Source organism: Anser cygnoides, chromosome 24 (assembly GCF_040182565.1).
Source record: "Anser cygnoides isolate HZ-2024a breed goose chromosome 24, Taihu_goose_T2T_genome, whole genome shotgun sequence".
NCBI classification, from domain to species: domain Eukaryota; kingdom Metazoa; phylum Chordata; class Aves; order Anseriformes; family Anatidae; genus Anser; species Anser cygnoides.
In genome coordinates this window covers 310,550-324,148 of record NC_089896.1, presented here as the reverse complement: position 1 = coordinate 324,148, position 13,599 = coordinate 310,550, and the positions used below count along the sequence as shown (strand labels likewise).

Here is a 13,599-nt window from a genome sequence, read left to right as displayed (position 1 = left end):
GAAATCTAGATTTCTTGAAATTAGATCTACTTGCACTGTTCTTTTAATGCTATGTGAATAATAACAAACTGATGTCTATTTGGTCTTTCCAAGATCAGAGAAGATACGGTCACAGCGTATGTAGGATATGATGTTTTTCAGAGTGGCTTTGCATGGCACAGTCAGCTTGGAGAACCACCAAAAAAATGAGGCAAACGAGACTTTTATAGGCTTGTGCCTCAGGGCAGCTTTAGCTCTGTTCGGTAAGGGCTGCATGATTTCCCGCATGCAAAACCAGAGCCACTTCTGGACTCTGGTCTGGAAATGCTTCCTGGACATCTCCTAAACAGACCGGTGATGGCTGGTTACATGGGAGGGTTGCTACCTCCTTGGTCTGTATCAATACACTATCTGAAAAGTGAGAGCCACAGGGGTGGCTTTCCTCCTTTCCTGTTCTTTTGGGTGTTACTAATGAGGAGTCCACCTGAGTGGGGGCAGAGAGTGGCTGGTGAGATGCACTTGCCAATAGAGTTGCAGACCCCAGCGTATTTTAAATCCACCCACTGGCACCAAGTGGCCCTCCAGTCTGTTAAACCATGTGCTGATTCCCACTGCACCTACTGCCTCTGCTCTTTACTTAAAGCTAATCTAAGCAGCCACTTCCATTTCCAGCCACCTAGGGGAGCCTAGGTGAGTAATCTGATAGTACTGTTGACAGAGGGGACAAATTCACAACCAGATGATTGTGGCATTGACAAAGATGAGATGGTGCCAATGTACAAAATCATTCCACTTCTCTGGCAATGAAAGGCACAGAACACTTTGCACCATTGCATTTACTCTGTATAGTCTATTGCCTAGCAGTAAAATGTGCAAGTTGGCTTTCCAGCTGTGTTTGGACGCTAAGAATGCATCAGGCATGATTGCTGGCATTCATCAACCTCAGTGAACAACCTAAATTTCTTGTATTGAAGGGGACAGTGAGGAATGGGATCACCCAGACAATGTGCTTGAATGGATATCATAGGGAGAAAGGTCTGTGCAACCCTACTTCTGTTACAACTGTAGTTGTGAGAGTCCAAGCGACAATATTCTCCCTGGCCATGGTCACTGCTGTGCTACAAGCAGTCTGCACTTCTCTTCCATGAATCCAGGCAGAACTGACAGTCTCCTTTTGCGTAATGTTGCTTAGGAAATGGGAGAACCAGCCCTGGGCCTCCCACTGGCCCAGGAGTTTGAATTCATGGTACCCACAAACATGAGTCTTGCATCTGAAGAGGCCCTTCCTTGCAGCTGGGCTAGCATGCAGCCAGTCATGGAGCCCCAAAGAGAAGGTGAGAAGACATCTGCCTTGTTGGCCAAACGGCTTAGCTGAGAACAGACGATCCTTTCCTCTCAGAAGATCTGACTGTCCAATTTAACTCTTCTGAACATGGTAGTTCAATGTAGTGCAACCCAAACAGTTTTTGACAGCACCCTGAAGCAAGTCAACCTCACTAAGCTGGCAATGCTTTTAGGCATTTGCAGGATCTGTTGCTTGCAGGGGGGAAAAAAAAAAAAAAACCACAACTCGGGTAGGCAATGATGTGGATGTTCACGGGCTACCATGCTAGCTAAGGAACAGTTCCCAGAAAAATGAAACTTTAGGCATTTGCGTATTTTTCTCCCGTATTTCCCCTAGCAGTACATCCAGGACTGAGTGTAGGTCTGCAGCACAGTCTGCAGGTGGTCTCAAGGTCAGTTAGCTCAAATTTGCTTGCTGTGCAGCATGCATGTGACAGCTGCTGAAGTGTACCTTATAGAGAGCGTCCTAACCTCTATGTGTCTGACTAGCTCTGATGAACTCGCTAGCTTCCATCCTTGGCCATATGTGGAGTGATAGGTAGGCAGGCAAGCAGACGTGGTTAGTTCACACAGGGCTTTTGAATGTTGTGTTATGTCCCTCTCTGCATCGTACCTAAAAATAAAATCACCCAGATACCATGTAGTCAGTAGTCTCAATTCATGGCCATAAAGTAAGTACATTAATAGCTTGTAAATGAGCAGCATGAAGTTACCCTGAAAGACTGGAGATACACAGGTATACCAGAGCAATCCAAGTTTCATTTATTTGTTTTTGGGCAGCTCAAAATATTGTTTATGCCCTCAGGAAAAAAAAAAAAAAAAAAAAAAAAAGAAGTATTTGCCTTTGAAGGATATCTTTAAATTACTATCAGAAGCAGTCTTTTTCTGATGGGATCTGTGTTTCTGATAAAGGTGTTCCTGTTTCATTGGTGGAAGACTCAGCACTGTTCAGTGCTAACTAACACTGGGAGCAGCTTTCCACATTCAGCTTTCCTGTAAAGACGTCACTGTCACCCCCCCCCCCCACCCCCCCCACCCAAGCTCCAATAATCAAAGTCTCAGATTGCCTTAAAAATCCTGTTTTGAAAACACAGGGTTGGTGCTGGTTTTGTCAAAACACATCGTTCTGTGTTCTCTGTGAGACACTCATTGTGTCTGATTGTTTGCTGCAGCAGAGCAGGAGGCTTAGCCCCTGCCTCAGCCTGTCTTTTGGGTCAGATCCAAACCGAGCACGTGGAAATAATTCTTGTAAGGAGATGCCAGGCACAAGGTGTAAATTAAGCCTTCGGTTTGTTTTATTGCTGATGTACGCAAACAAGCTACACAAGCTCAGCTTTGAGCAATATTGCACTACAGAAGCTCTTCGGAGCTCTGCTTTGGATAGGTGCTGTAGGATCAGCTGTAGGCACTGACGGATGGATGTTGCAGCTTGAAGACTTGCTCCCTCTAGTGCTTACAGGCAGCTTCTCTGGGCTTTCATGAAAGACGAGGAGATGCAGCACTTCAGTCATTCTGATGATCTGTGTTTCAGATAATGAAATAAGTATTTCTCTGGCATGATATTTGCTGAAAATTTGCAGTGTCTGAGTTAGTGCAGAAGTGAATAACAGGAAACTGTTATTAAGCCGGCAACTGTGCAAGATATGTGTTTTTTTTTTTTTTTTCTTGTGGCTGTGATATTAATGTGACTGCCTTGGAGTTGGGTGGTGTGCCACAGATGTTAGATTAAAAACCTAAAGGTAGGCTTTTCTTCATATGTACCTTATGGGGGTGGAGGTCTCATGGAAGTCTCCCTGACGGTATCCAGGGATGCCCGCTCTCTCCTTTCCTCTGCTCAAGGATTAAGAGAAAGTGCACCCATCACCACTGTATCCTTGCTGACTCCACATCAGCTTCCAACTCAGGCAACCAATCATGCCATATTACTGTTTTTTTTCTTTCCTTCTTCTTTCTTTATACCTCAGTAATTTTGTCCGAGGACTTGAGTGTGTTCTGTGTGAATTCTAGGGTGCGAGGCATTGGTGTTACTATCTGTTCAGAGCAGCTTCCAAGATCCTTGTCAGTGTCCAGCCGATTTTTCTCTATAGTGCCTCTTGTGCTGAGCCACACCAGCCCCGCTGTGGTACAGTCTGAGGAGGCCCTCTGACACGTGGTGGGTGGCCGGCCTGACTGTCCTGGCTGAGTTCCTCACCTGTGAAACTCTTCGAGACCAGAATATGTCTGGTTTCAGTCATAAACCTCAGGCGGCCTGACGGCAGAGATTGCACTGACATTATGAGATGCTCAAGGGGGTGGAGCACCTCTGCTTATTCCGGTCACCTCAAAAGACATCAGCTGAATCGGAAGGGAGGTGCCCATCCTTTGGTAAGCTGTCCAGGTTCAGCAAGACACCAATATCATGAAATTAAAATTCTCACCTCACTTTTAATGGACACCCTGGCCCACCATGGTTCTCTCTAGCCCACAGTCTGTCAGAACAATCAGTTGGAGGTGCCAGCGTGACCTGTCCCTTTGTTGTGCCTGTTCTCTGAGGTGCCGCTGCTGACATCTCCCTTTTATTGTGAAGTTTGGGGCATAAGAAGAAGAGGTCAGGTCTAGTATTTGCTAGATGCCTTCCACAGCAGGGCCAGATCAGCAGGTGTTTGCCATCCAGGCATAAAACATATCACAGCTCTTTGCTGAGAGCTGTGCCTGTCTCAGAGGTATCTCTGCCAGACACAGAGACTGGTGCCTCTCTCTTCCAGGCTGTTCCTTTTACCCCAGGGCCAGGGACTGAGTTTGTTCCACCAGCATCCAGCAGCATTTGCAGGACTGTGCACTGCTTGTTTCAGCAAACCCGATATCATCCCCAAAGTCAGACGATCAGATACGGCTTGCAGTGCAACACCAATTTTTTTTTTTTATTTTTAATATTGTAATTGTATTTCTGTAAGCAAAATATAAGTTCAACATTACAATGATCTGTTTTGTATCTGATGTTGATGTGACAGTGCCTGGAACTGATGTGACAGCATGCTGGAACTTGTGGATGACAATGTTCTCAGATGAAGTTTTCCAGACAGTGACATCAATAACAAAGGCACTGCCGTCTTTCATTTCCAGGGAACTGATGGGTGAATAGGGACACCTCACCTCTGCAACTCACAGCAGGGTAGAGGCTCAGCAAAAGACACAGTTGTCCAAAACAGCCTTGAGGCAGACTGTAGGCACCTGAATCCCAGAGTCTGATCCCATAGAGGTCCTGGCAGACATTCAAGAAACCATTAGTGAGTTTGAAAGTACTGTTCAGATGCCTGTACTGGGAAAAACAGTGTAGGAAACTCCCACGTCACATCCTCATTGCCAAGAAAATAAAAGATTCAGGTTACTGGTCATCTCCCACCCATGGTAGCTAACACAGTTAATATTTTTAAGAGATTGCTTGATTCACTAAACTGGGATTTTCTGCTGCCAGTAGTCCCTCCTGAGTCTCATGGATCAATCACAAGCACTAAAGGCTCACAGCTGGACAGAGGACTCAGCACCCAGAACTTTATGATATAAATTATTGGATGGATTAAAAAAATTCTCTGCGAGCATACATGTGAAGACTTCCTAGAGCTGGTCTGGTGGCCTGGACACCCTCCTTGCCAAAAGTACTCAAACCAGAGCCTCACACTGCAAACCTGGGACCAGGAACCTGGAGCTATTCCAGACCTTGCTATAGCCCAAAATCCTAATTGTATAATCCTATAGTCCAAATCCTCTTATTTTTCTTCCCACAGGATGAAAACAAAGATTTTGTGCCCAGTTCCAGAAGGAAACAGTTTGGCTCTTCTGAGTACCTCTCACAGGTTGACACACCAGGGAAAAGGCCAGCCACCAAGATGGAACTGCAGGATGCCGAGTCCAACCCCTACCCACCGCTGAGTCTCCAATCAGAAGAACAGGTATGCAAGTTCAAGGCCCATGTATAAAAGAGAGTTAGAAGGCAAGAAGCCATCATCTGAACTGACCTGTCAGTAACATAACTCAGTGAACTGCTTGCCCAAATGAGGATAAACCTCTCAGGAGAAATCCAGTCTTAGATTAGTGCTTCCCAGAGGTGGAGTGTCTGCATCACTTCAGTAAATTACTAGTATTTCCTATGCTGGTAAGAAAAAAAAACAAAACAAACAAAACTTATTTTTCTATATTAAATTAATTTTAACTATCTCTATGGCTAAAGGCATCCTCCATGGAATAAAAGCCACTGCACCTAGTCATCCCCGGCCACCTGTTTTATATTGGACACAACCAGAGATGATGTGGGGAGACAAAATCAGCCATGGACTTGCCTCCTTCAGCTTGCTGCTGTACCACTAGGGTGCTTGTTTGCTGCTACATACCTGCTGCTCTTCCTGCTGAGCACACATTTCTGGCCACACAAAGAAGTGGAAAAATGGCCTACCTTATCATGGCTATCATGACTTCTTCCTAGAAAAATGAAGAGCATGCATATCCCAGCCTCTTCACAAGGGGCTACCTTTGGAGGAGGCAGTGGTCCAGATGGACTTTCAGTCCTAGGTGCACAGCCACAAAAGACTGTGTGAAAGACTGAAATTTCTCCTGGCATTTCTTCTTCGGCTGTGCAGCTGTACAGAGCTCAGTGCATTGGTAGTGTGGATCCTAATTTCTTTTAACAAAATATGAAGTGGTTTTGTAGGGGTTTCGGCACCTCAGCCAGTGGCTCCAGCACTGTAATAACATTCATTGCATCGCAACATGAAATATTTGTTGGCTGTGGTTTGGAGCTTATCCAGCATGCAAACCCCACAAGATCTGACTGCCAGTGCTACAAAAGCACACCAAAGGCTGCAAGAGTTAAAACTGGTTTTTCCATTTTATGTGTCAGCCCCAGTAGGAAATATTTTTATCAAACCAGTCTTCATTGCATCTTACTGGAGGTGCACAGAAGTTGCTGAGTCCTGATATGCAAGCAGCAGGACTGTGAGGCAACTGAGAGCCCTACACAGTCAGAGAGAGCACGGGGACACAGTCCCAGCTACACTTTGTACACCACAGTTACGCTCTTGTGATCACCAAGATGTTAACCACAGTGACATTCATTTGGTTAGACGCAGACATCTACCTGAGGCAGTGATGCCTCCCTCTCTCTGCACAGACTGAAACAGCTGTAAATGAAAACTTGAGTAAAGTCAGGTCACCATAACATACATCATTTGTCAGTTGGTGCTTCCATGTTGACTAACAGAAGCCTGAACACCTTGCACTTGGAGGCATGCTCTACAGACACCTGATGTTAAATCAGCTCAGTATGAGCCATGCTGTCAGGTGTTATGCATCACACTTGCCAGATCCATGTGTCCGGTGTAGAAATGGGTGCTGAGTATGCTATAGCATTAAAAAAAAAAAAGATGATGGTAAAAGCCTATGAGGAGCTGGGCTGGGTTATTCTGCTTTGAACGTTCCACTGTAAGGCCTGGCAGTCACTGTCTTCCAAACTGATCCTGTCACTGTTCCCCCACTGCCCTACCATCAGGCTATGCTTCTGTTGAGCATGGGATGACTGCCTAAGGGCAATCACAATACTTTTCCCCAGAGCAAAAATGCTGCCAGAGGCACCCACAGGTCCTGTTCAATCTGTGATGCTGCGGGGTTCTCTCTTACAGGGTGCCTCCCGTGCCTACCGGACAACGTCTAGGAGATGAGTTGTACTCCCACCCAATGAACACACAGGATGGAGCAAGAGACAGGATCGTACCAAGCTCACAGGTGTCACACCTGTTTTTCTTTAACCTCTCCAGAGGCTTCAGCCAGTCTGAAACCAGTTTTCTAATGCGATTTGTGAGGTACAGGAACTTTACCAGTGATTTTTTTTTTTTCTTCATTGCTGAAGAGGCAGCTGCAGAGACTTTGCTCAGGGGACTCCCACTTCTCATCTCTGTACCTGCAATCTTAACCTTCTTCATAAAACAGTAGATCTGTCTCCATATGGAAACACTGACTTGCCATAGCCACTCTTTCAAACAGAATGATGGTACGACCTGGACAAGAGAGAACATCTCATTATTCACCTGCATTTAGACAAGATGCAGGAAGTATCCCTGCAACGGCAGTCCACCAGCCTGTGAAAGCTGTCCTACACAGCTCCACAACTGAAAGCTTTCAGTTTCCAGTGAGAGCTCACACTCTCCTAAATACACATTTGTTGGCTTGGGTTGTGGTCACCCCAGTACCTGTGTTCCTAGCATGCTCTGTCTGTAGGCAGGAAAAAAAAAAAAAACATTCACTGGTTTTACACAGTAACAGGAAAGGAGCGCAGAAAATGTTTAGAAAGTTTCTTCCCCCATTGCTCACTCTCTCTGCAATAAGCTTCGTATGACCCACTTAACCACCAGCTGAGCTCTTGCACTAAGTGAGCCACCGAGCCAAACCAACAGCAGTCACACAACAGCAAAAATTTCTCCAGGCTTGGACTAGGGTGCTCTTTTGCCCAAAACTTTGCGTCCATCATGCTGTACAGGCAACAGCTCTGCTGCTCACTCTAAGCCATTGAGCTCCAAGGAACAAAGAAACAAGTGCTTTTCTTCTGGCTTGAGAAGTAGAATGTCCTTGTTCCTTCCAAAGCTGGGGGAAAACAGCAGGATTAGACCCTAAACTGAGCTCCAGTATGGCTACTTAGGCAGCCTTTGTCTGTGCCCCTCTTCAGGATATGCTCCCACCCCCCGCATCAGCTGTGTCTGGGGACTGAGGTATGGTCAGAGACTACAGAGGTACAGCTCCTTGTCAGTGCCCACAGGCCACTGACTGCATCAGAGTTGGAGGAGTCATCAAGAGGTGCTCAGGTCTTGGAACAGCATCTGCCCTAAGCAAGGAGATTGTACCCGGCTCACACACCGAAGCTCTACCACTCCTTCCTTTACATTCCTCCAGGGTTGGCCCATGGCTTTCCGGTCTTGTACACAACCACCATTGACTTCCCTCACTGGTTTCTTCTGCTTGTCAGAAACAGGTGCCCCTCTCCACAGAGGCATGAGGAAGATGATACAGAAGGGAAAACCTCTACTGTTTTGGAGGTGCTGGGTGAACGACTGTCATCCAGCAGCTCCCACACCCGAGTTGCCTCCACAGTCATTCTCACAATCTTACCTTCCAGGTGAGCAGCTACCACAGCAGCGCATGTACAGCTATCCATATGTGCACATCTATATGCTGCATCACCTCCTTGTCTCTTGGAATTATATGCCTCAATTCTAAGAGGCAAAAGGAAAAAAAAATGGAGCTGGTTGGAAAATATCTATGAACATATAAGGAAAATGTTTCAATGACATGTGTTTGTTTTTTTTTTAAATAAAGTTTGTTTGGAGGAGGGGGAAAAAGATTATTTTTGAAAAAAGTTTCCCCTCATAAATTTTAGATGTCTTTCCCAAATGTATATTTTTTGCAATCCATTTTATTCTTTTATATTTCATGACATGTATACATGTTAAGTTGTATAACAAGACAAAAAGATAATGCTTTTAACTTAGTACTGTGGCAGCTTTAATAGTCTTAAAATTAAATTATATTAATAAATTATATCAGCTGCTCTTACCACTTCATGACATGGCAGTGCTAGTAAAAAAAAAAGAGAAAAGGGATCTTTATAAATATCAAGTATTAAAAAAAGCCAAAAAAACCCACAAACTCAAAATCCAAACTAAAAGTAAAGTAACTGAAATTCTGCAATTAAACTCAGATTTCTGAGATGCCTCTTTCCTCCCTCCCCTGCAGTATTTGCCAGGAAATGCTGAAAATGGGTGCATGTTTTGTAATCTGACGCCACTATGGACTTTGTAACTTGTTTGTGAAAGTGCGATACATACCCTGTTCATCTTGCCTTGCTCAGGCATTGACTGTATGACAGGAACCTCTCCCCCTGGCGTTACTGGGATTTGTTACTTGAGTGGTTTCAGTTTCCTTGCGTCCTCATGCAATCTCGCAGGCTTTCCACAGCTGATGGCCAGCATTGCAACCTGCCCAGCTGTGCCACATCCCACCCATGCTTTCACAGGGCTGGCTTGCAAGGCTTTGTCAGCCTCATGAAGCCACATTCTGGCTTTCTGCACCTTCTTTTCATGTTAAAGGAAATGATTCCCTTCCATAAAATATGCTGCCTCATATAAGATGCCTAACAGGTCCTCCGCTGGTTACATAGGAGACAGTGCTTCAAAAACCCCTCGAAGCCAGCGCAGCTGGTCTGTAGAGAGCAACCCGAACATCTGGAGCAATTTTTTGAACCTTGCAATTTGCATTTAGGAGGATATACCTACCTCTTCAGCCATCCGCAGTAATTATTTGCCCCAATTTACATTCCCAAACCTGTTTAGTAGCTGGTCAGCCATATGATATAAGACACAATTAGAGCTGCTGTGAAAGACTGCTGCAGACTACCTGCTTGGCATTGCAGTACTGTCCTATAAAGCAGAGTTAGTTGTTAAGATGTCACCTGTGACACTTAAGATGTCTGTCCTGTGACACTGATGCTAGAGACTCGGTTTAGTTTAAAAACAACCAACTAAAACAGCTGGACAGCACATACACACTGAAGAGGATGAGGATTGCTTTGAGCAGCCAATGTATGGCTTTTCTCACAGTGACCCCATCCTGCTGCAGGACAGTAGTCTACATCTAATAGGCTGCTCAGGTTCCCTCACCCACCCACCAGCCCTCTCCTTCCCATGCAGTCCTGGCATGGCTGCAGTTTACCATTGTGCTTCTGAAGCTCCATCTGGGGGAACTGTTTTCATTCCTGGCCAGCAGAGCTCTACATTGCTATGTGACATTCCAGGTTGACACAGGCTTCCCTTGACCTAACTCACAAAAATCTAGTTAGTATGTTGTCTTTTCAGCCCCACAGCTCACCCCAATAATGCAACTCCATGTCTGGAATGAGAAAGGAACAGCCACCAACAGCAAGTTGTTGGTTTCTCCCCTTCTGTCAGCCAGGGCTTGGCTTTCCCTTATCCAAGTGCAACTGGAGGACTTTTCCTTGCTGCTCAGCCAGATCACACTGTGCCAGGAGTCCCACAGCTACAGACCCAGGTCTTCTGGCCCTGTCTGCTCTCCTCAGGTGCTTCTCACAAATTACATCTCTCCTTTCTCCAGCTTCCATGGCTAAAGTCAGCACATACCTTGAACTCTTGCTTATAGGCTCAGTGTAACTGCTTGTAAATAAAGATGTCACTCAGTATAGACCAGGTTGTTTTTACCACAACTGGGATTAAGTCTGAGAGAAAACCCTCTGTAAATTTGAAAGGGGCCATGCCCTGTAATCATGAGTGCAATAGGAGCTGATGTATTATTAAAATTATAGCAATGACTTCAGGAAACACAGTGTGTTTTACTCAAATTGCACACTTTTTTTGAACAGCTGTAAAATAGAATATATGTGTAAATATTGCCATCACTGAAGAAATATTTGTAATTTTAGCATATAAATATAACAGGCTTTTTAGTGGACGTGACACCAAGAGGCTGTGTATCAAGCATTATCAAGCATTCAGATAATTCCAAAATTGTAAACGTATTTGCTGTACAAAGGAAGTGTCAGCGCTTGCTTCTTCCAAGTAAACAGAGACATTGTCCCTTTTTAGAGAACCAGTGGCTTTTCCCCAAAAGGCCAGTGGCAGCTTGAGTGGTTAGCAGCTTGCTGCTTCATGGAATGGTTCCCTCCGTGTCTGGAAATGACACTGCAGCCTACAGATCGTCACCTCTCCATCCACTCAGGTTGCATGGAGCGGGGACAGTTTCGCAGTGCAACCGTCAGTGCCTCGTGTTCAACTGCAGCTTACTGGACACTGATGGAGAACTGCTGTCCACCTGCAGATAATACCTCCAGGAAAGGAAAACAGAAGGAAGCAGAGGCCAGGGTAGTGCACTTGGTGTTTCAAAAGACACTTGACATGAGCGATTTTTTGCTACAGATTGAAGCAATAGTCACATTGGTGTTATCTCTAACATAGTAGACCTCATCTCTGCCACCCTTGCACATCACTGGGGCAGTCAAAGCACTGTGCCAAGGTCAGCCTTCAGTGGACTGCTATATACATGATGAAATGTGAAGCCATTGTTCGCAGATGCATCTTATGGTCAGTAACCTAGGGACCCAAAGGATAATTGTTGTAGGCTGCCCAACATGCAGTGCCGGCACCTGCCTTGTGGAAGCAGCAATCCATGCTGCATGGAATGTATTTTTAAGAGAAAAAAATATCTATTTTTTGTATTTGTAGACATATACTTGGGCTGGGGCAGCTTAGTTAGAAGACAATAAAGAAAGAAATCTTTTCATAATCACAGACTCATCCAAGTTAAAGAAATTTTCCAGGTTATAGTATTGCTTGTTTCCCTAAAGCAAACTTCGTGTCCAATAGAGCTATCAAGCACTGTTTCACCCGAATCTCTGTCAGCATGCTCAGCAGAGGGAAGCCAGCTCTTTCCTCCCCAGGCTGCCCATTCAGTGGATACAGATGGTGCTCACCTTTTACTAGTTACAGTGCTCTTAGTCTGCATGCCAAATGTAAACACACTCTTTATCTGCATGTCTCTCCTGACTCAAACACTGTCAGCTCTACAGTATATAACCAATAAAAATCTCTTTTTATATGTTTGTGGTGTGGTATTTAAAGCTCTGTTTGAATCCCTACTGACAGTGGTCATTAATCAGAGGTATTAATGTCCCTTGGTGAAGTGCAAAGACACCTTCATCTTGCAACAGTGTATGTTAATGCTGATTCTGACTACTCCATTCTTACTTTTTTGCCCTGTACACATATCCAGACAGATCTCAAACACCCATTCCTAGGCTGCATTTAAAGGCATGGGCAGTACCTACACATGGAAAATGAAGTTGAATACCATTCCCCACTTATACTGGATGACGTAGGCTTGCATTGCTGGGAGCAGGTTTGAGGAAGTGCATTCTTACAGAGGGAAACAAGCCACTTGCTTCGTTAGATTTCCTTTACTCAACCAGTATAGACTGTAATGAAAACAAAATCTGTTTGCCTTTCCCTGGAAGAACTGAGAGGATACAGAGGTCAGAACAGGTGGCAGCCTCCTTTACAGTTCCTAGTTTAGTGCAGTATGTGGGTACAGTCTACAAAAAAAATAAGCATTTTAGATACTGCAACAGTACCTGCCATATAAACAACCGGCCCCCATAATAACCACATCAGTAGGGAAGAAATGTGTTAATTTGTAAGAGAACTTGTGTACCACACTTTGTAAGGAAAAGAGCTTTGTCTGATCCATCCGGTTTGGATGCAGCTCCAGAAACTGAACAATTAAACATGTTACTGGTGTTTAGTGACATTTTAAGAGCCATTCATAGCTGTCATTCAGCTGCTACTCCCTAGGCAAAGCTAATTAACTAGAGGTGAAGGCTACAAACATTCCCTCTGTTAGGCATTTCTAAAAAAAAAAAAAGTGATTTTTGGCTTGGCTGAGTACTCTTCTCTCCCAGTTAACACAGGCAGTTATTGAGCATTATTAAAGAGGTTGTTCTGAAGCACTACAGTAACTACAACAGACATGCTGCTGTGTCAGGCTTGCCAGGGACAGCAAAGATCTATGGATAGTACAGAGTTACTATTGGTAGCTTCCATGTCTGCTTAAAGTCTCTCCCCTAAAACACATGCTCATAACCACAAGGATGGTTCTTTTTCCTTGTTCATAATTCAAGGCTAGGCTCACCACTCCTGTATGGGGACACTATAGTATATGTACTTGACTAATGGACCACCTATACCATACCATTGCTGCTTAGCCATGAAACTGCATTCTATTTTCTTTTTGATCAGTCATGTCTGTGTGCTCTGCTGGTTTTCTGTAGTCTTCCTGCTTCATGAAAAAGAGACCTTTTAATCCACAGCAGGTTTGCTGGCCGAGGTATCTGTTTTGTTAAGTCAGGAAAACAGGTTGTCTACCCTTGCTCAAGTGAAACACCCTTAAAAGTGATAGGAGTGGGGTGATACAGTGTCTAGAAAAGAACAATGGAATAACAGTGAGAAGCCCCTTCACAGAAAGGTGCAATTAACACAAACTTGACGGGGCCCAACAAACAATTTAATAAAAAGAGATCTAAGACTTTTGGTCCACCAGAAGATCCAGAGGTCAAAACTACTGGGCAAAGACTCCACAAGCTCTGCAGGAGTTTTGCTAATACAAGCCAACAAGCTCTGTAGAGAAGCAACAGATTTTAGCAGACATGTTGGTAAAGCTGGAAAAAACTAAGGATTTGCTCTTTGGATAAAA

General features: G+C 44.6%; 1 protein-coding gene across 4 annotated transcripts in view; it reads left to right on the top strand.

Moving 5' to 3' along the window:
- Nucleotides 1-11,949, top strand: part of LUZP1 (leucine zipper protein 1) — a 50,144-nt gene extending 38,195 nt beyond the window's left edge. For all 4 annotated transcript variants that reach the window (XM_066982750.1, XM_066982749.1, XM_066982751.1 and 1 more), the window contains 2 exons: nt 5,088-5,252; nt 6,975-11,949. In XM_066982750.1, the coding sequence (XP_066838851.1) occupies nt 5,088-5,252; nt 6,975-7,013 (204 nt within the window). In that variant the 3' untranslated portion in view covers nt 7,014-11,949. The remainder of the gene's footprint in view (nt 1-5,087; nt 5,253-6,974) is intronic.
- The last annotated feature ends 1,650 nt before the right edge of the window (nt 11,950-13,599 follow it).